This window comes from Dasypus novemcinctus, chromosome 8 (assembly GCF_030445035.2).
Source record: "Dasypus novemcinctus isolate mDasNov1 chromosome 8, mDasNov1.1.hap2, whole genome shotgun sequence".
In the NCBI taxonomy this organism is placed as follows: Eukaryota; Metazoa; Chordata; class Mammalia; order Cingulata; family Dasypodidae; genus Dasypus; species Dasypus novemcinctus.
Window position 1 is genome coordinate 79,738,883 of NC_080680.1, and position 22,102 is coordinate 79,760,984.

The 22,102-nt window shown below is 48.8% G+C and overlaps 2 protein-coding genes and 1 non-coding gene across 12 annotated transcripts; all 3 read right to left on the minus strand.

Annotated features, from left to right (window-relative positions):
• Window positions 1-365: 365 nt before the first annotated feature.
• On the minus strand, window positions 366-6,520 carry FANCG (FA complementation group G). Of its 5 annotated transcripts, none has more exons than XR_011649424.1 (14): window positions 5,925-6,482; window positions 5,658-5,748; window positions 5,183-5,314; window positions 4,734-4,936; window positions 3,926-4,061; window positions 3,618-3,748; window positions 3,370-3,516; window positions 3,078-3,229; window positions 2,646-2,712; window positions 2,076-2,365; window positions 1,878-1,924; window positions 1,525-1,680; window positions 914-1,005; window positions 366-760 (listed from the first exon to the last, which is right to left on the minus strand). XR_011649424.1 is itself a non-coding variant. In XM_004483967.5 (14 exons), the coding sequence occupies exons 1-14, from the start codon at window positions 6,018-6,020 to the stop codon at window positions 652-654; spliced, it is 1,881 nt and encodes a 626-aa protein (XP_004484024.2). In that variant the 5' UTR covers window positions 6,021-6,520; the 3' UTR covers window positions 366-651. The 5 variants fall into 5 exon arrangements, 3 of the variants coding, with proteins under 3 accessions (XP_004484024.2, XP_004484023.2, XP_004484025.2); XR_009186842.2 differs by having other exon boundaries at window positions 5,183-5,350; XM_004483967.5 differs by having other exon boundaries at window positions 914-1,037; window positions 5,925-6,520.
• Window positions 6,521-8,425: 1,905 nt separating this feature from the next.
• PIGO (phosphatidylinositol glycan anchor biosynthesis class O) lies at window positions 8,426-19,754 on the minus strand. 6 transcript variants are annotated; one of them, XM_058302031.1, is made up of 12 exons: window positions 19,640-19,716; window positions 18,343-18,854; window positions 17,576-17,719; window positions 17,267-17,390; window positions 16,789-16,948; window positions 16,424-16,600; window positions 15,942-16,166; window positions 14,645-14,696; window positions 13,912-14,118; window positions 13,489-13,709; window positions 12,791-12,861; window positions 8,426-12,637 (listed from the first exon to the last, which is right to left on the minus strand). In XM_058302031.1, exons 2-12 carry the CDS (start codon window positions 18,851-18,853, stop codon window positions 12,508-12,510), a joined length of 2,022 nt encoding a protein of 673 aa, XP_058158014.1. In that variant the 5' UTR covers window position 18,854; window positions 19,640-19,716; the 3' UTR covers window positions 8,426-12,507. The 6 variants fall into 6 exon arrangements, with proteins under 6 accessions (XP_058158014.1, XP_058158010.1, XP_058158012.1 ...); XM_058302027.1 differs by having other exon boundaries at window positions 14,645-16,166; window positions 19,640-19,725; XM_058302029.2 differs by having other exon boundaries at window positions 14,645-16,166; window positions 17,576-17,747; window positions 19,640-19,699.
• On the minus strand, window positions 11,905-12,011 carry LOC111762045 (U6 spliceosomal RNA). Its single transcript, XR_002795260.1, has one exon. It is a non-coding gene; the product is annotated as a U6 spliceosomal RNA (small nuclear RNA).
• Window positions 19,755-22,102: the final 2,348 nt, after the last annotated feature.

A 22,102-nucleotide genomic window follows, 5' to 3' on the forward strand; every position in this document is an offset into this window, starting at 1 on the left:
CATTTGACTGATCGGTCCAGTTTCTAGAATTTGGGGTTAGGAAACCGGCAAGTCATCCTGAGAGACTCAGAATTCTGCCTGTCCCTCCTATCTAAGTATTAAGGTCCCACCTTTGTCCTGGGAGGCCTTCCCACACCATCCTCCACACTCAGCTCCACTCATTCTGTCACCTCGCACAGGATCCTGGGCTTTGGGGCATTGGGAAGAACTAAAGACACAGATTCCTGAGAAAGGATTTGTGTAGCTCTTTCCTCAGCCTGACCTCAAGCTCATAAGGTAGGAGATGATGTTGGGAGAGACAACTAGCACTCAACTGAACCAAATAGCTGTGAGTCTTCCCACTCAAATAAATGCAGGAGGCAGGCAAGAGATAAATATGAGATTTTACTCAATATAAGAAAAGAGCTTACAGGAAAAAGGTACGATGAGCAAAGTCAGTGAATTGTGGGTAGCAGGGTTAATTCCTCTGGAACCAGAATGGCAGTGACTAGGCCAAATTTGGCAGAATTACCACCAACCTCTCCCAACCCAGAGTTATATAGGAATGGTCAGCTCTGACCACATTTACCAGTGATGGTAAAGCAGAAAGCCCTCCCCACAGAAAATGGTCCACTGGGATCCCAGCTGAAGCTGATCTGGGAAATATGGCAACTACTGTTCACAAGGCTCCAGCAGAGAAGTACGAAACTCTTCCAGGAGGGTTTCACAGTCAGGGGGGCGGGTCCAGCTCAAACATGCTTCTAGGTATAGGGGGAGAGACCTGGAGAACAAGAAGGATGATACTTCAGGGTGAAGGAGAGGCAGAAGATTGGGTCCTCATCCCCTCCCTTTCATTCCCTACCACCCCAAACAGGACTGAGGTTCTAGGATTCCAACAGCCCCTCAGCCCCAAGCCAGTAGGCCTCAGCCTCACCATATGGCATCCTCCTGGGGCAGCTTAGATTGAGCCTCCAATCTCCACCAGAGAGCAGTGGCCTCATCCCTCCGATCTAGCCTCCTCAGAGTCTGAAGCAGGTGAAAGGAAGCATCTTGATTACCTGTATCCCCACCCAAGAGTAAAGACAGAGACTTAGGCATCATTTTATAAAAGGGGAAACAGAAGCCTAAAGAGAAGTGGTTTGCCTATGGTCACACGTGTATCAGGGGTAGATTATTCCCAACCATTCCTATCCCAGGTCCACCTTGAATGTTCATCTACAAGACTAGAAGCTCTCTTCTTTGGCCTGCATAGGACAAAGGGTTCAGCTGGCTCTCCTACCCAATCCACTCCCAGTGAAGTCATAGTCTTTGTGTCTGAAGACACTGGGAAAACCAAGGAACTCTTGGGGAGGGAGGGCTTGCGTACCCACTTGTATGCATCTGCATGTGCTACACCTGGGTATATCCCTATATATATACAGCACAACCCCATTCATGCCTCCTATCTGGGAATACCACCCTTACATCTATGCCCAAATTGCTCCTCCATGGGCTTCTATGTCCATGCAAATCTGTGCATATCTGATATAATGCAAGTATACATACGTGGGCACATTTGCACACTGAGGAGGAAGTCCTGTAGCGCTTTGGTATCCTGGCCACTGGCCACCCATTGTAGTCCACGACTAATAAGGGCAGCTGCCTGAAGCTGTTGTAGTGTCACATTTGGTCTGCACCCCTGCTCACAGCTGGAAGCAGCCCCTGGGGACCATGTCCAAAATCAGTAAGTAGCTTCCCAGTCACACAATCACTGAAATCCCAAGTCCCCCTCTATCTCTTCTTGTGCCTGGAGGCCCCTTCCCTTAAGTCTCCTGGTGGGCTGGGACACATGGAAAGGAAACCCATCTCCACTACCACAACTTCCAGGAGAGAAGAGTAAAATTGAGAGTCTAGATCACCTTCTTCTTTGTCCTCAGGCATGGCCCGGAAAAGCAGCTCAAGGCACCTGAAGTGGGACATGAAGCAAGGGTAAAGAGAATTCAACCTCAGAACTCTGGGGCAGGTAGGTAAGGATGGTGCTCACCAACTCAGGTCCCAATCAGAAAATCATCCTCCCACACTTCCCCCCAGGACCCTGGGTAGCTTTCTGAGCTCACCGGCTAAATTCACTAATTGCCTCTTTTTGGGACCCCAGTTGCACCCAGGCCTGGCCCTGAAGCAGGTAGGTGGCAGAGACCCAGAGTGGGCAGTGTGGTGGCTCTTTGGCTTCTTTTCTGGCATCTTCCCATAGCCAATGCATCTTGGGGAGCAGGGATGATGTTCGGTGGAGAAGTTCCTCACATACGGTCAAAGCATCCTGGGCTCGGCCTGCCTCAATCAGTGCTGCTGCTGCCTCCAAGAACACCTCAGGCATACTAGGACCTGGAGGTAAGTGGGGTGGGGAGAACTGGGGTGGGAAGAGGGTATCGTGTCTTCAGGAAGCATGATCCACCACCCTCAACCTCTTCATCAGACTCTGGTACCATGCAGAGACCACTGATTGCTTCCTGCCCTGGACTTCTTGCTCTGAGAAGCCTTCTCAGTCTAGCTCCCACTCAGACCCACCCTACTCCCCAGACTGAACAGAGCGAACTGTAGAAAAAAACCCAGAAAATAGCAGTCTTGCTCCACTCCAAAGGAAACCCCAACCCTCCACACCATTGCAGAGAATCTTAAAGAACACCCACCCTAGGCTCCGGACCATCCAGCAACAGGGCCAGCAGATCCAAGTAATGCTCTGCAGCATCCTCTGCCCTGAGGAAGTCATAGTCATTAGCCTCACCTAAGGCCCTTAGCAGGGTCATCCAAGGGCTCCAGTCCTCTCCTAGCTAATGAAGGGATGCTTGAGAGCTCTAGGGGATGGGGAAGGTGGAGTCTTGGGGCCCCAATCCTGAGTTTGGATGTTCCCTAGTTCCACAATGCATTAGGGAGGTTAAAGACACAGGAAGTTAGGACCTGGGTGAAAAGTGGTCCAGGTCAGAAGCAAGGCTGGGGAATATGGTCTATATCCCACCCCTGCCTCCTCCCTCCCTGACTTCCAAGAACAGAAGCAGAGTCACACCCCAGGGAAAGTATCAGAAGTGGGAATAAGAGCTCAGGTGAACAAGAAGGAACCTCACCTGCCTGTCTGCAGGCATCGGCTTGCTAGTAGGTGCTTGGCCTGGCTCTGTGTGCCACAATGAAGGGGTGAAGCTGGGTCAGGTTGTGGGAGTAGCAATTTTACCTCAATAAGAAGCTGGGGGATTTCAGAGCTCTGGGTGATACTCAAGGCCTAAAAGAGAAAAAAGAAAGGAAGTATATCTATAATCTTTGGGAGCCACACTTCCTTGTATCTGTACCTTGACTGGTTGCTCCAACACAGGCATCTCAGCAATCTTCCACCCAGTATTTTCACCTGACACAGTTTCTTACCTCAACCAGCAGCTCCAGACTCTCCAGCTCTGCTGCTATATTTCCCAGTTGCTGATAGAGCCTGCAGGCCTCCAGAAGTGGAGGACCCCAGGCTGATCCCCCTTTCAGGGCTGCAACCAAGTATAGCAGTGCTCTCTGTGGATTGCCCTAAGCGGGTAGGAAGACACGGGTCTCAGTCATCCTCAAAAAGCAGAGAGCTACCCATAACACCTGTGGTTTCCCTGGACCCACCCAAGGAGTGCCTTTACCATCTTACGGAGACAGGTCGCCAACGCTGTGTACACCTGGACCAACACAGGCCGTGGACACAGGCCTGAGGCTGCTTCATGCAGGTTGCTCAGTGCTCTGGGCAAGTTCCCTGTGATCAGCTCCTGAAGGCCTGAGGGCAATCAGGTATGAGCTTAGAGAGGCTGATAGGGCCCAGCCATATTGGAGTAACAGGAGCCCAGTGAGTCTCCATGGGGCTGAATGAGATATGATAGTAAGGGCCTGAGCCCAGAGGGCCACCATAAGGTAGGGAGTAGGGAGGAAGGGATGAGTCAGGTTGCTAATTGACCTTGGCGGAAGGCAGATGCTGTCAGAAGAACATCCCGTAAGCCCCGGGTATCCTGCAGGCTCAATGGGGCTTCTGACTCCTCTGCTGGAGGGCTCCAAGTTTTTAGAAGCACCAGCAGATCTTCAGAGGCTCCACTCTGGGGAGAGAAGGATGACCACAGTCTCCAAGCCCATAACCACCCCCTTTTCTATCTCAGTCTGCCCTGGATGGACCTTGAGCTCTAGGGCCCTCCTGATTCCTGTTCTCCCAATTCTGAGACAAATAGAAAGCTGTAAGGCAAGGATAAAGGGAGGAAGAAAAATCTGGGATAGTGTGATCTATTTCAGTTCACCTTCTCACTCAGAATAAGCCTATGAAGGACATGAGGCAAGGACCATGTCTGAGTTACTCATGAGAAGACTGAGGCTGGGAGATGACTTGAGCAATGTCATAAGAGCCCTAACCCTATGTGAGATCATTAAACTATTGAAAAAACACTCCCGACAGAATCCCCCATTGAAGGCACAATCAGAACAATGTCACCCAAGAGTCCCTGAGAGAACCCAGGTCTTCTGACCATCAATCCAGCAGCCTTTTCAGCACATAATGATGCTATTGCACGCTGATAAGGATAGAAGTGGTCACAGAAGACCACACAGCAAATGGACACACAGAGCAGACAACTGGGGCGGCGGGGGGCGGGGAGGGGAGAGAAATAAAATAAATAATAAATCTTAAAAAAAATAAATGATGCTAATGCAGCCAGAGGGCAGGGGTTGGGCAGCGTGGGAAGGGGTAGTCCTCAAATCCAGTTAACTTCCCCCATTACCTGGCTCCCATTCAGGGTCTGCAGCAGCAAGCCTAGATCCCCAAGATGGTCAGTGCTCAGCCAAAGGGCAGCCTGTAGCCCTGCCAGATGGTGCAGGGCAGGGAGCAGCTCCGGCATACGGGAGGAAGAATGAAGGACAAAGTCCCACAGCTCTCTGAGCCCATATTCCGGCCGAGGGCCCAGCTGTGCCTGAGCTTCCAACACTGCAGAGTATATATACAACAGCTGGAGTGAGACCTCATCCTCCACCCCAGCCCCCACCCCCCACAGCCTCTGGACTTTCTCCTCTGCAGAAGCCTGACAGTCACAATATCTCAACCTGGTCTGGAGGATGAGAGAAGGGCATCTATTTGTGGAGGTGACAGATATGATGCTCCTCCCATCCCACTGCAAGGGCATAAACTCAGAATGAGGATGTCAGGGACAGGGATGCAATCTCTGGCTCTTACCTCTCTCTAGGCCCCTTTGTATCTCCTGGGCTTGGTCCTCAGTGAAGCCCTGGGCCAGACTCGCCCTCAGGGTAATGAAGTTGCAGATGACAGTCAGCTCCAAGGGGAGAGCAGAAACAGCTGCAGGGAGTCCTGCAGCAACAAATGCTGGTTTCCCTGGCAGCTCCCCTATCAAAGATTCCCCTAATAAGATCGCAACTTTTGGATTGCCCCACTCCAACCAAAATGTCCTCAATAAAGAACTCACACTCTGGACAGTTAGAAACCACCTCTTCAAATGCCTTCGTTTGTGTGTGTGTGTGTAAGGAGGAAGAGGAGTCACCTGTACAAAGATGATTTCACTCCAGTCCTATCTGTGCCTTAAAGAGGACTCCCTAACCCAGGAGTGATCACCTCAATCCAGAAATGTTAAAGAGGAACTAGTCTCTGGCTATGGAGGAGAGAAACTGACCATACTTGGAAGAATTCTACTTACCCTGAAGACTACGAAGAAGCCCCCTGAGCCCTTCCAGAGCATCCTGAGCCAATTGCTGCCGCCTCAGTGACACACCAGAGGTCTGAGCCACCTGCCAAATGTGGGAGGAGTTGTAAGAAAGGATCAGTTCTTTCAGAATCCTTTGCGGCACTAGCAGGGGATGTCATTCTCCAGTTACTACGGCACTCGTGGCTGGGATAATTCCTCTGCAAACCTGCAATCTGGGGACTTGGGGTTGAAAAGCGAGGGTCCCAGCAACTGCATTACCTTGGACTGTCGAACTAGCTGATCATTCTTTTCCCTCCACAGGTCTAGGCAGCTGGCGCGTGGCCCTGAGCAGTCCAGAGAGGCCTCGAGAGACATGGTGGCCGAGGCCGGGGTCGGACACCTGGATAGACCTTCTGAAGAGTGGGCCTCGCCCCGCCTAAGGTCCCCACCCGAAGGGGTAGGAGTCCGTGAACTTCTGCAGCCCACGCGGCTCCTTTGCTGCTCTCGGGGTCCCAGGTGTGCCGGCCCAGCTCTTGAAGGATAAAGGGACACTCCCTCCTCGCTGCCCGTCAATTTCCACTCTCTGGTTAACCCGGCCTGCAAGACTCACTATTGCCCTAGATCAACTTTCAAGAGTTGGTCCCCGTAGGAAACTTGGGAAGAAACACCGCGGGACCTGACAAGTGAGGGAGGCCAAGCGGGCGGAAGGCGGGGGCCGTGTCTAAGCGGGAAGGTCGTGCGTTTCGCCGTTAGGCCAGCTCGGTTCTTGCAGAGGCCAAATCCTGAGAAAGTGTTGAATGGAGCCGATCTCGGTACCACAGTCCGCGGCTCAGCCCTTTCCGGCAGTCGCGCTCCCCAGCGTGCCTGGATTTCCCGGTAGGCTGAGGGCTGGCCCTCGCCTTGCATGCTGGGAGTTGTAGTACCGCCCAGCGCAGCAACGAGAAGTGCCTGGGTCGAAAGGTTATCTCCTAAGGGAACTGACGGGAGGCCAAGCCCTCACACCACAGGTAGAATTAACTCAAAGTGGATCACAAACATAAAGGTAAGACCAAAAACTATAAAACTCCTGGAAGAAACCACAAGAGACCATCTTCGTGTCCTTGGGTTTACCACAGGTAGAATTAACTCAAAGTGGATCACAAACATAAAGGTAAGACCAAAAACTATAAAACTCCTGGAAGAAACCACAAGAGACCATCTTCGTGTCCTTGGGTTAGGCAACGAGTTCTTATACATGACACTAAAATCAGGAGCAATTTTAAAAGTTAAGAAATTGGACTTGAATAAAATTAAAAACTCTTGTGCTACAAAGGCAGTGTATTAGTCAGCCAAAGGGGTGCTGATGCAAAATACCAGACATGGGTTGGCTTTTATAAAGAGTATTTATTTGGGGTAGGAGATTACAGATACTGGGCCATTAAGCATAAGTTACTTCCCTTGCCAAAGTCTATTTTTACCGTGTTGGAGCAAGATGGCTGCAGACTCCAGGAGGGTTCAGGCTTCCTGGGTTCCTCTGGGCTCAGCTCCTCTGTTTACTGCACAAGGGCAGCTGTAGACTATGAGGCTCTCTAGGTTTTGCCTCTCTCCACAAGGTCAGCTGTAGACTATCAGGCAAATGGCTCTGTTTCTCTCCCTGGGGCTCCAGCTTTAGCATCAAACTCCAACATCAAAAGCCAGCAACTCTGTCCTTTGCCCTGCCGTTTATCTGTGAATCCCCACCCACCAAGGGGCGGGGACTCTGCCTTGATGTGACCCAATTAAAGCCCTAATCGTAACTCAATCAGGCCCAGATACAGATCAGATTACAAATATAATCCAATATCTATTTTTGGAGTATATCAAACTGCTACAGGCAGCATAAAGAAAATTTAAAGAAAAGCCACAAATTGGGAAAAATCGTTTGCAAATCTTCTATCTGGTACATATCTAAATCCATGAGATACCACTATATACATATACACTTCGATGGCTACAATAAAAAACACAGATAATAAAATATCAAGTATTGCTAAGGACGTGTAGAAACTGGAACCTTAATACACTGCTGGTGGGGAAATAAAATGGTACACTTTGGAAAACAGTTTGACAATTTCTTAAAAGTTAAACCTAAGTTTACCATACAATCCAGCAATTCCATGCCAAGGAATCTTCCCATGGGAAATGAAAACGTATGCCTACACGAAGGCTTGTACACAAATGCTCACAGTCACTAAAAATGTTCATAATAGCTAAAAACTGGAAACAATCCAAATGTCCATCAATTGGTTATTGCCATACAATGAATATGATTAAGCAATATTAAGGGGCAAAATAGTGATACATGCACTAACATGGATGAATCTCAAAAACATTGCTCTATGGGAAACGGACTTTGGCCCAGTGGTTAGGGCGTCCGTCTACCATATGGGAGGTCCGCGGTTCAAACCCCGGGCCTCCTTGACCCGTGTGGAGCTGGCCATGCGTAGTGCTGATGCGCGCAAGGAGTGCCGTGCCACGCAAGGGTGTCCCCCGCGTGGGGGAGCCCCACGCGCAAGGAGTGCGCCCGTGAGGAAAGCCGCCCAGCGCGAAAAGAAAGAGCAGCCTGCCCAGGAATGGCGCCGCCCACACTTCCCGTGCCACTGACGACAACAGAAGCGGACAAAGAAACAAGACGCAGCAAATAGACACCAAGAACAGACAACCAGGGGAGGGGGGGGGGAATTAAATAAATAAATAAATATTTTTTTAAAAAAAACAAAAAAAAAACCATTGCTCTAAAATGAAGGAGCCAGACAAAAGACTGTATATTGCATGATTCCATTTATTTGCATGTAGATTCCAATTATATGAAATGCCCAGAAAACAAAAATTTACAAAGATGGAAAACATCAATGATTGCCTGAAAAAAGGAAGAGAAAATGATTGTAAACAAAGAGTAGAGAATTTTGGGGGATGATGGTAATGTTCTAAAACTAAATTGTGGGATTTGGCAATGGTTTCTTACATACAACACCAAAAGCACAAGACACAAAAGAAAATAAAGATGAACTGGACTTCCTCACAATTTAAGTTGCACTCCAATAGACACTATCAAGAAAGTGGAAAGATATCTCCCAGAATGGGAGAAAATATTTGCAAATCATATATCTGATAAGAATCTTGGATCTATGATACAAAAAGAACTCTTACAACTCAATAATAAAAAAAGACAACCCCATTTAAAAATGGACAGAGGCTCTGAGTAGGCATTTTTCCAGAGAAGATAAACCTATGACCAAAAAGCACAAGAAAAGATATTCAGCATCATTAGCCACCAGGGAAATGCAAACACAAAACATGAGATACCACTTAACACCTAGTAGGTTAGTTAGAATAAAAAAGACAGATAATAACAAGTGCTGGTGAGGATAGAGAGAAATTAAAACCCTTATACACTGCTGGTGGGAATACAAAATGGTGCTGCCACTTTGGAAAACAGACCAGGAGTACCCTGAAAGATTAAACCATATGACCCAGCAATACCATTCCAATGTGTATATCCAAGAGAAATGAAAACAAATGCCCACATAAAAACTTGTACATAAATGTTCATAGCAGCATTATTTGTAGTAGCCAAAGGTAGAAACAACCCATATGTCCATCAATGGATGAACGGGTTTTTAAAAAAGTGGCATATATATATATATATGTAATGGAATATTATTCAGCTATAAAAAGGAATGAAGTACTGATACATGCTGTAACATAGACGAACCCTGAAAACATCATGCTGACTTAAAGAAGCCAGACACAAAAGGCCACATATTGTTGTATAATTCCATTTATATGAAATGCCCAGAATAAACAAATCTGTAGAAACAGCAGATTGGTGATCATCAGGGATTACTGGGAGGGGAGAATGGACAGTGACTGCTTAACGGTACAGAATTTCTTTTTGGGGTGATGAAAATGTTCTGGGATTAATAGATAGTAGTGATGGTCACACAACATTGTGAATGTACTAAAGGTCACTGAATTGTACACTTTAAGTTGGTTAAAATGGTGAATGTGGGAAACGGACTTTGGCCCAGTGGTTAGGGTGTCCGTCTACCATATGGGAGGTCCGCGGTTCAAACCCCAGGCCTCCTTGACCCGTGTGGAGCTGGCCATGCGCAGTGCTGATGCGCGCAAGGAGTGCCGTGTCACGCAAGGGTGTCCCCCGTGTGGGGGAGCCCCACGCGCAAGGAGTGCACCCGTGAGGAAAGCTGCCCAGCGTGAAAAGAAAGAGCAGCCTGCCCAGGAATGGCGCCGCCCACACTTCCCGTGCCGCTGACGACAACAGAAGCGGACAAAGAAACAAGACGTAGCAAATAGACACCGAGAACAGACAACCAGGGGAGGAGGGGGAAATTAAATAAATAAATAAATCTTTTAAAAAAAAAAATGGTGAATGTTATGAACTTTAACTCAATTTTTTTTTAAAAAAGAAAGTACTGATATATGCTACAATATGTAGGAAACATGAAAACATTATGCTAAGGGAATATATACTAAAAACCACTGAAATGTGTAACATATGGTTGAACTGTATGGTAGCAAATTATATCTCAATAAAATCATTAGGAAAAAAACTAAAGTGTGACATTTTAACTCCATAAATTTACTATTAATAATAATCATGAAACTGTATACTTACAATGAGCGAATTTTATGGTATATAAATTTTAGCTCAATAAAGCTTTTTTATTAAAAAAAGAATTAGCATGGAATGGGCTCTTTGATATCAAATGAGGCAGGGATCCAATAAGAAAGAATTTATTAATAATGTAAATCAATGTTCTCATATATCTTCCTCTAAAACATGGGTTCTTAACAAGGAGACTATGAGCTTGAATTGAAATTCAAAAAAAATTATTCTAATAAATACCCTTCATTAAAAAAATCATTCTTGTGGGGACATGTTGGTGTGGGTGTGATACACTTATTAAATAATACACAGTATAGTGTAGACTTAGTAAAGGGTCTGTGGTTTTCACCTGACTGGCAGAGGGGTCTATGGAACAAAAAATGTTAAAAACCCCTGCGCTAAAAGAATCTTGTAGATAGGTCAGAAAAAAGGGAAATAGAAAGTGGATGGGAATCAGTAGACTATTTTAGGACCGCCCCAAGCAAGAGGGTCCTTACTGGGGGGGAATGGTGAATGCTTGAGGAGAGGATGGAGCATGGGGGCTAGGGATGAGGAGGATCCTTTTTTCTCTTCACAAGGATATTTGTCTGCTAACAAAAGTATGCTTGGGAGTTGCCTCTGAGAGATGGGGGGCTTTTTCCTAATTCATCTTGCAGGCTAGCTGGGGCCTAACTTCTTCCCTGTCCCTACCAGGGCCAGCCACAAGACATTTTTCATCTTTCTCTTTGACCTCGGTAGCACTTGGCACCACTGGACAATAATAATTTGGACTTCTCTTAGCTACCCCTTCAGTGAATACTTTTACTTCACAACTATTGCTACCCAGCTTTTATTTTTCCTCTTGCCTATTAAAGGTAGGTACTACAAGTCCAGTTGCTAAATGCACAAAGCCTAAAAACCATGTAGGTGACTTAGCTGTGGTCAGAATAAAGTTAGGTGCTGCTACACAGTTCTAACATCTGTTCTTTCCCTCAGTGGCCTCATCAACTCGTCATAGGCACGCAGTCCTCAAACCCCAGTCCTGACCCTTCTCAGAGCTTCTTTTGAACTCCTTTCATGGACATCTCCACAAGAGTCTCATGCCAGCACTTCAAACATAACACAGGAGTGGTGGAATGGACAGAGAGCATGGGAGACATGCGAGAATTAGATTCATAGTTTTAGTGTCAAGTTAGGAATAATCAATGGCTCAAAGGGAACACTGTATAAGATGGGCAAGTAGGAATGACTTTAAAAAAAGTCAGCACAGGTTGGGAAACTATGGAGGACTTCACAGACAAGGGGGGCAAGGAGTGTTCGGGAGTGAAAAGACACAGTATAGGGCACACCGCATTACTTGGGGCTTCAGATAATGAAAGGAGTATCAATGAAAGTCCTACTGATTGGAAAAGGAATTAGGATAGTGAAACCCAATACTTCCAGAAGGCGCTAAGACCAGAGTTAAGGGACCACAATGGAGTATGAGGTAAAGGGGGAAGAACCTAGTGGTGGGACCTGGTTCCATAGAAATCTTCCCTATTATTCCCTTTCATGATAAAAGTCTTCCCTCAAGTCTGTATGCTCCATGCTGACTTGGGCCTGTCTTTTTAGCCTTCCCCATAACTTTTTTTTTTTTTAAATATGGAACGCTTCACGAATTTGCGTGTCATCCTTGTGCAGGGGCCAGGCTAATCTTCTCTGTATCGTTCCAATTTTCATATATGTGCTACCAAAGTGAGCACCCCCATAACTCTTTATCAGCCGAAACACAGGAACTTTATACAAAATGTGTTGCATAGCAAAGGAAAATGGCAGATGGGCTAATAGGAATGATTTGAAAGAGGTGGTGGCAACTCTCCAGACAACTCCACTTTCCAAAGGTTCTCAGGTATAGTCAGGCCTGGAGAGGATGACTGATCTGTGCCTGGTGAGAGGGAAGACTACCCTTCTCCTAACACCTACAGAATAATGGGGGGGGGCTCCCCCAAACCTCAGACACACATATTTACATTATTATTTTATTCCACCTTGGAGACCAATACTGAGGCCCTCATGGGCATAGAAATCAGGCCCTGCTGCAAGTCTGAGTTACAAAATAATGAAGTCCCAGATGCCAGCAGTCCCTGGCTGCACGGTGGTAAGAGGTCTGGCTGAACCTTTCTTGCAGATCATTCAGCAAGAGAGCTGGGTTGTTCTTCAGCTCTCTCAGTGTTCAGGAGTCAGCTCCTACAGCCTAGGCTACCTTTGCTGTGCCAGAACAAGCTGCCTAAACCAGGAGCTCACGGCACCATCCACTCGCATCACCAAAGCTATGCCCAGAAGAAGTCCCACGCTGCTCACAATGAAGCCCACAGCCTCAAAAATGAACCTACAAAGAAAGGTGGAGAATATCAAGGGCACTGAAGGCAGGCCTAGAGCCTTCTGTTCCCTGCAGAGGCAAAACGTCATCCACCCTGGATGTCTGTACTGCACTCCAAGCTTCATTCCCACCCACCTCCCCCTCTCAAGGAAATTCACTCACTTGGGGGCAAACACCTTCCACACCATGAGATGCCTGCGGAGGATGGAGGCTGCCAAGGCACAGGCCAGAATCTAAGGGAGGAGAGGAGGGGCTAAGTTATTTGGGAAGAAGAGGAGGAATCAGGGCAAAGGGAGTTCCCACAGGCCCCTGTGAAGAATGGAAGGAGGAAGAAAGTAGTACATGTCAGTGGAAAAAAATCCTAGGCTAGGAGTTTGGGGACCCAGTTCTTACGCTGGCCCATCCACTGACTCACTGTCTGACCTTGGGCAAGTCACTCTCCATCCATGATGCTAACACCAAGGCTCTGCTCCACGCCTCCCCCCACCCAGGTGACTGAAGATGTCAACACTACACCTTCTACCTCCAGAGGTTAGGAAGAGAACCCACGACCACAGCTTTGTGAAGAATCCTGGCTATCACCTCAGTTTTTCTAGCCTGTCCACTAATGTAGTAACCCCTGCATGCACCCAGCAAGGGCCAGAACTAGATTCTAAAGAGGAAATGATATAGGACTAGGATTTAGGAGACCCAGGTTCAAGTCTCAGTATTCCCATGAGTCCAGAGGCCTTGGACAACCACTTCACTTATCTGCACCTCAGCCAAGCCTCCATCCAGGATTTTGGCAAAATATGAATGAGAGAATGTTATGTACACACATGAGAAAAGGTCACCAATTTCCTGACCTCCCCTGCACCCACCTGAGTACCAAGGACAAAGAGGTACTTAAGGCCCAGTTGCAGCAGAGCTGCACTGAAGTGGTGAGGGGCATCCCAGAGCCGCATCTCCATCAGTGGTTCCTCCTCCTCCTCCTCCTCAGGCTTGACTCTGGCCTCAGCTTCATTCCCTGGGGGCTGTCGTCTCTTCTGAGGCCTTTGACTCTTACACAGGAAGGGCCAGAGCAGAAGCAATGGGCAACCTACTACCTCAGGGGGAGGGCAGAGCTGAAGTCAATGGAGGACCCAGGGACAAGTCCACCATGCCCCCATCTACCCAAGTTGGTTCAGGTTTCAATTAGCTTAGGTCAAGGAGTGTCAAAGACCCAACCCAACCACATCTTCCCACTCAAATCCTTCCACAAAGCAAAAGTAAGCCATGGAAGCAAGGGAGGGACGAGGATGTACCTGCAAAGAGGAGGTGGGAGGCAAAGGTGTTGGCTCCCACTAGCAAAGCAGGCAGCCAAGTGGAGGAGCCATGACCTTCTGGGAATCCCACAAAGGCTGCATGCCAATGGATGGCTGGAAAGACAGGCTGGTGGCCCGTTGAGTAGAACATATGTGCAGCCATGAGGGACCAAGCAGAGACTGCCTGCCATGGCACAATAAAAGGACCTGGTGGAAGAGATACACCTCCTTATACAGACATCCCATTCCCCAATCCATAGCCTATTGTCCCATGATCACATACTCCTACTAACTGAATGCTAACCCTTACAAACACACATGCCTATCACCCCAAGCTCCTTACAGTTAACACTGTTATTCTAATTCCCTCTGTGGTACAAAGCCCCAGCTCCCTAGCGAGAACTCCAATGTGGGTGATCTCTCTCTCTCTCTCATATACACACAGCTCCCCAAGCCATTATATACTCATAATTCCCCACTCCCATCACCAGGAAATCAGGAAATGCACTCAAGGGAATGCAGTATTTTCCTAAGAAGTGAGTCTTGCAGGACTCCTTATCTCCCTTCCCCTAAGGACCCTGATGGCCCTAAAAGCCAACAAGAGGGAACAATTAGCTTGAGTGAGGACATGAAGAACTTCCCTCATGTACTGGGCATAAGAATCTATATCAACACGAGGAACATAAGGAACTCCACCTCTCTGAAAACAAGAGGGGCTGAGATATGCATTTACCAGGGTTGGTGACGGGTATCCCAGCAGCAAGCAGATGCAGGAGAAGGAAGCTCTGCAGAAACAGAAGCAGGAACACAAGGCTGATGCGCTCTGCATGCAACAGTAGGAGTGGGAAGGCCAACAGGGTGAGAGCCGTGACCATAGCAGCAGAGTATATACTCCCCAACTGATAGGCAGCCACAGTCGGGGGGCCCAGAGATTTGGTCCTCTCTAGCTGGCCCTGGAACACTTCTTGCATGTGTCGGTAGATCTGAGGGACCACATACTCCAGGTCGGCCTGAGAAGTGGGGGGGCCTGAGAAGGGAGCGAGGACAGTCCTTGGGGTACTGACTTCAGCCTTTACCAGCACTGTCACAGGCCTCCAGAGCAGCAGCATAAGCCCAGACACAGCCAGCCCTGCCACAGCCCGAGGCAACATAACTGATGCTCCAGCAACCAGGGCCTGGAGACGTGGGGGTGCTTCATCTGCCCCTGATGCCAATGCCCAGTAGGCAGCAGTGCCCAGTGCCATTACAGGCAGCCCCCAGCGCACAAAAAGCACCAGGGGCTCAGGGCTCTTGAGATTACCATAGCAGCGAAGCCACAGGCGCACAGAAGCTAACAGAGCCACTAGTGCCCCCACGCAAGCTCCATACCACAAATTCTTGGCTCGACCACCCACCATGGAGGCCAAGGGACTCAGCCAGGGAGAGGAGCGACAAACAGGTGTCTCTTCTGGACAGCGATGAAAGAGCCCTGCTAGCCTCAGACATATGAGCAACCCAACTGCAAGCGCCAGGGCATGCACACCATTGTGCCTTGGGGGGCCTGTTGGTGTTAAAGAGCCAAGACGGGGTACGGTAAGCAGCTTAGACGGCAGCAGTTGGCCCTCCCAGTGAAGCCGGGCAACTAAGAGCAAGATGAGTGAACCCAAAAGGAATGGGGTGGCTCTTGCCTCAGCTATAACAAAGCTATCAGAGAAGAAGGGAGCCAAACGAATGAGCAGGAGGAGCAGCACAGGCCCAGGGATGGGAAGCAGGGTGGCCAGGTGCTTTCTGGCCCTCCAGCCAGCCCAGGCATTCCACAGACAAGGCAGGAGCGAGCCCAGTGCAGCCACAGCTCCTAGAACTACTGGATCCAACTTCAGCTTAGTAGTTGCCAGGACTCCGGCATATACTATGGCTCCAGCCAGGCCCCATGACACAGGTATCAGGAATAGAGAGTAGAAGGGGAAGCCTGGAAGAGTTGCCTGCTGAGATGCCAGTAGGCAGAGAAAGCAAGCAGCGGCCAATAGAGCGGCACCCCCTGCCATGCGGACCAGAGAGAAACGAGCCCAGGACTGGATGCACATGGCCCGAGCTCCCCGCAGGAACTGCTGCAGCTCAGCAATCACAGCCTGCAGTGTTGCCTCAGCTCCCTGGGGACTCTGCAGAATCCTCTGGTAGTCAGCAGAGGCTTTGGAGAAGAGACTCTGCAGTCGGTGAAGCTCCTTAACTTGGAGGTCCTGGGTAGCAGTTGAGTAGGTGTGAAGATATCGGGACACCTGGCAGAAAAGGTCAGACGCCAAGGGCAGCAGGTCAGAGACAGAAGTTAGGACAGAGGTAAAAGTAAATATTACAAAATGGGGTACATGGAAATCAGGGCCCAAACTTTATGAGGGATAGGCGGAAAAAGGGATGATGGAAGGGGAACATGTTTAAGGAAAGTGGGATTAAGACCAGACAAAGGACAATGGAGTCATTATGCTTCTTATGCACCCACCCTAACTCTGTCACCTAGAAGCCCAGTCCCCTTACCTACCTGCTGGGCATTGAGATGGATAGCTGAGGCTTGGGCCAGAGCAGAGTGGAGTTGGGAGTCCTCATTCCCTGAAAACACCTCAACCAACACTTCTCCAATATTCCCAAATGGGATGGGCAGGCCCAGCAGCAGGGCCAGTGTGGGTACCAGGCTGACTTGCGGAATCACCTCTGGCTTCTAGAGGGAAAGGACAGAGCCAAAGTAAGTGTTTGGGCTGGAAGACATTAGGGCCTAGGTAGGAAATAGGTGTGGAGGATGCTCAGGATCATAGATTTGGGGTCCTAGAATGGAGGGATCCATGAGGATGCTGTGATCATGACAGGGGCTGAACACCAAGAGACCAGACAAGGTACCCCAGGTCTCACCTCTGGCGGGGTGCTGCGGAAGAGGGCTGTGGGGCTGTACAGAAAGAGTGCAGCAGAGACTTCCAGCTCACTGTCCCCTCCATGGTCCCCATTCATGGTCATTCCATGGTCCCCAGCCACCACCAGCAATGTGTCATTCTCCAAACGTTCCACAAGGCCCCTAAGGGCCAAAAAAATCATCAGGAGGTAAGGATGGATAAAGAGTTTTGCCAGGGGCCCATTCACCCACAGCCATGATTTTCATTAGTAAGGCCTGGACCTTTGGCAAAGTGACACACCCTCTGCCATGACCCTGCTGCCCAAAGCCACACACTGAGTTACTCAAGGTAGATGACAGCCCTAGTTTCAGAAAACAGCCTAGAGAAGATAGGATTTAGTTAGGAAAGCAGTTCTAAAATATGGGCTTTTCCTCCTAGGGCCATATATGCTGAGGTTCCCAGACACAAACCCACTTCCCCAGCCAATACTCCACACTCACTGGATCACCTGGTCCATTTGGCTAAGTTTCTTGGCCATCTCAGGGTGGTGAGGGCCATGCTTATGGCCACAGTGATCCACACCCAGGAAGTGAGCAATCAGCACGTCCCATTCACCACTGTCCACTGTGGAAGGGAGAACACTGAGCACAAGGGACCAAGACCCACCCTCAAACCCAGCTATAATTTAACACTAGGTCCAGAGACAAAAGCCCTGGCCTTTGTACTGATGAGAGGCTCAGAATTTGTGGAATGAAGCAGCCCTCCCAGGCCCTAGTCTTAGTCAGACCTGCCTCTGGCCCCATGCTCACTGGTGGGATAGAGGTGCTCCAGGATGCCATTGTCCACTGTGTGCAGGTCTTTGACGTTGAAGGATGGGAAGAAAAAAGCTTGGGAGAAAGCTCCAGGGAAAAGGTCTTTCCAGGTATCATCTCCCATGAAGACCACACGCTTTCCTGCAGGACCATGAGAGTGGGTCAGAGCCTGAGCAAGAGTTGGGGCAGGGAAGAAGAGAGCAGGCCTTTTGAGGACCCACCAGGAATCCCAACCATGTACCCTAAGCCACAGCAATTCCACCCAGCAACTCTTTATCCTTCAAGGTCTGAAATTTTCCTCCAGGAAGCTTTCCCTTATAGCCACACTCCACTCAGACCTCTCATTCCTTGCTCCTATAAAATGTTCTCCCAGTTCTCAGTTTCTGGCTATCGTTGCTGTTTTTCCTGGGTATATCCTGCTTTTTCCAAGTCAATAAGTGCCTGTCAACGAGGCCCAGATCCCTCTGCTCTCTCCTCCATACTTGTAAGGGTACCAGGTCCACATCTACTACCATCCCCCTTTTCTGAGAGCTAAGAGTAAAACCAATGTTAATGTTTGAAGCAGATTAGAAGCTCCACAAGGAAGAAGCCTGGACCTCTTCTCCTTTGTCTCCAAAACTGAGTTCTCTACGTGCAGGGTCCTGGTCTCTTCTCCCCTATAACCCATTCAAGCATGCAGTTGGGCACACAAGGTCCTGGCTTCCTGACTACTAGAAAAGCAATCTGCCAAAGTACTTCTGGTCTCCAAAGGGGCCCAGACTGACCTGCGCTGGTGAGCTGCTTAATGAGATTGTCTTCCACTATGGCATAGCTGGCAAAGTTACTGCCAGCATCGATAAAGGTAGGCAATGAGCCAGTTGTGAGGGCCTTGAGGCGCTGCATGGTGGTGGTAGGGGGGTCAACTTGAGATCGGTAGAGCCGGGCATGGTGGGGCTGAATCTGCAGGATCCTATTCAAGGAGCCCAGTTTACCCAGGTAGGGCAGGGAGACAGGTGGCATCCCAGGAATGTGTGAACTCTGAGACTGGGTAAAGTCAAAACGCAGAGCATCTATAAGCACCAACACAACCCGGGAGAATCGCGAAGTCATCCAACAGGCTCCAGGCTCCCCTCGGTGCCCCCAGGGGATGGGCCTAGGACCTGGGAGCTCTTGGCAGCTGCTGTAGTTGCTGAGCTCCAGACGTGTGAGCAAGAAGCCGCTGGTGAAGAGCGCAATGCCGGCATAGAAGAGGAAGCAGATCCAGGCCAGGAAGAGCAGTACCAAGACCTTCTGCATCCTGGTGGGGATGGGGGAGGGAATTCATGACCGGAGGGCAAAGAACCAACGAATATTCTGGTCCCTCAATCCAAAACCCAGAGTAAGAATAACCTCCTCTTTCTTCGATGCCTTCCTGAAGATAAAGTCCCATAGCCAACCCAATGCAAGGTTCCTTTCAACTAGTATACCAGTGAGTGGACTGAAGGTGAAGTCCACAGACTCCTGGCATCAACCTGGAGCAACTCGTAAAAATGCTGGTTTCCAGGCCCCACCCACGATCGACTGTTTCAGAATACTTGGGTGTGGAGCACAGGAATTTGCACAGGTACTCCAGGAGATACTAATGCTGAAATACATCGCCCACGAGGAAAAGTGACAGACTGCTCTCTGTCGGCCCGTTTATTCGCCTCTCCACGCCCATCCCAATTCCCCTACGGTGGCCAAGTCTCGCAGCCGCTGGGGCACTCGGCCGGGCAGACGGCGCCTCCTGGAGGGGACAAGGGGTCGAAAGGGAGGAGTTACAGCCCACTCCGCTTCCGGATGCTCCAGCAACGCCAGCAGACACGACCTCTGCGGGATAGCGGGGCAGGGAGGCCGGGCTAGGGCCGGTAGGGCCTCGCTGGGACCCAGGTGTCCGGGCAGCTCCGCCTCTTCGGGTGGCTACCGGTCTCCGCCCGAGCACAGTGACCCTCGGCCTGGGCACCACAGGTTGTAGGTTGCGGGGAGGAGCTCCCTCACTTTAAAGAGAGGCGAGCCTGCGTGGAGCGGGGGGGTGGGGGCTTCTCCTGAGACCCTGTAGCTCACCTGGAGCGGCGCCCGGAAATGCGGTGGCAGAGCCTGGCACCTGGCACCACAGAGGTGTGCGGCCTAGACCGAGTGACCGGCCGGGGGGCACTAGCGCCATCTACCGGCGCCTCCAAGGAAATTCGGCAAGGAGCGTAGACCCGCCAAGAGGTCGAGTTTAAAGGGCGATTATAGTAATTTAGGAGAATTTGAGGAAGGGACTAAGTTTGAAGAAAAACCCAGGCAACCACTGTCCATTCGCAGTTTTGATTAAGAGCAAGATCTGAGTCAAACTTAGCTTGAATCCTACTTCTGTCACTCACTATCTTTGGGCATTAACTGTCTCTGGTTGCTCACCCATAAATGGGGATATGTTATACCTATCTTCCTCTTTTTGCTTAGCTGACTCCAATTGACAGTCATATTTTTAAATATTTTTTTAAATATTTTTAAAGATTTATTTATTTATTTCTCTCCCCTTCCCCGCCCCGGTTGTCTGTTCTCTGTGTCTATTTGCTGCGTGTTCTTTGTCCGCTTCTATTGTTGTCAGCGGCACGGGAATCTGTGTTTCTTTTTGTTGCGTCAGCTGTTGTGTCAGCTCTCCATGTGTGCAGCGCCATTCCTGGGCAGGCTGCATTTTCTTTCGTGCTGGGCGGCTCTCCTCACAGGGCACACTCCTTGCACGTGAGCTCCCCTATGCAGGGGACACCCCTGCGTCGCAGGGCACTCCTTGCGCACATCAGCACTGCACATGGGCCAGCTGCACACAGGTCAAGGAGGCCCCGGGTTTGAACCGCAGACCTCCCATGTGGTAGACGGACGCCCTAACCACTGGGCCAAGTCTCCTTCCCGATAGTCAGATTTTAATATTCCTCCTCTCAAAGATCTCTCCTTACTGAGTCTTACAACTCAATAATAAAAAGACAACTCAAATTAAAAATGGACAAATGATCTGAATAGACGTTTACCCAAAGATGCACATGAAAAGATGCTCAACGTCACTGGCCATTAGGAAAATTCTGGAGATACTATTTCACACTCACTAGGATAGTTATAATAAAAAAGATAAGTGTTGGCAAGGATGTGGAAAATTGGAACCCTCATGCATTGCTGGTGGGAATGTAAAATGGTGCAGCTGCTGTGGAAAATGACTGGCAGTTCTTCAAAAAGTTAAACACAGAGTTACCACATGACCCAGCAGTTCTACTTCTAGGTTCATATCCAAGAGAAATGAAAGCATATGTCCACACAAAAACTTGTACACTAACGTTCATAGCAGTATAATTCAAAATGGCCAAAAGGTAGAAACAACACAAATACGCAGCAATGGATGAATGGATAAATAAAAGGTGGTAAATCCATACAATGGAATATTATACAGCCATTTAAAGGAACAAAGAGCCTGAATGAACCCTGAAAACATGCTGGGTGAAAGAAGCTGGTCACAAAAGACCACATATTGTAAGATTTTTAAATGAATACATAAATACCTATAGATATGCAAAGTAAATTAGTAGGCATCTAGAGCTTGGGGTGGGGGCGTGTGTGTGACTGCTAGTGTTTATGGTTTTTTGGGGCAGGGTGATGAAAATGTTCTAAAATTGTGATGGTTGCATACAACTCTGTGAATATGCTAAAAACCACTGAATTTACACTTTCAGTAGGTGAATTATATGATATGTGAATTCCATCTCAATAAAGCTATTAAGAACAAAACTGGGGAGCCAGTGTAGCTCAGTGATTCAGCACCTGCTTCCCAAGTATGAAGTCCTGGGTTCAATCCCTGGTACCTCCTAAAAACCAAACCAAACCAAGAACAACAAAAAATAAAACAGAACATCTCCACTGGTTTCTCATCTCAGAGTAAAAGTCTAAATTCCTGCAGTGGTCCTCTATGGCCCCATGTCTACATACTGGCTCCCCCCTTCCCTAATTCATCTAGATGCTACTTCTTTGTTTCATAACTCTATTCCATTCACAACAGCTCCTTTGCTCTTCCAGTTACAAGCCAGGCATTCTCTGCTCCAAGGCTTTTGCAATCCCCCTGTTGGGAGCTATTTACTTCCAGATACCAAATGGGCCACTCCTTTATCCTCTCCATATTTAAGCTTCCTAGAATCCCTTACTTAAAATTACAGCCTGCCCCCTCAATTTCCCATCTCCCTTCCTTTCCCTAATGTCTTCCATAGCACAACTCATCTGCATCAGAAATATGACATGTCTTTGTTATGGTTTATCCCTGCCCAATAGACTGTTAAGTTAGTTGAGGGCAGGGAATTTTGTTTTCTTCATTACTATATCCTCAGAGCCTGGAGTATCATTAGGGTTCAATACTTATTGAATGGATACATTAATAAATCCTAATTCAGAAAAATGCTGTGTCATCTCTCCACCTCCATCCATGTAGCCCATCAGACCACAATCACCCTCTCCAGATCAAGGCAGTCTTCCAATTGTCCTCCCAGTCTCCCATTTTCAAATCCC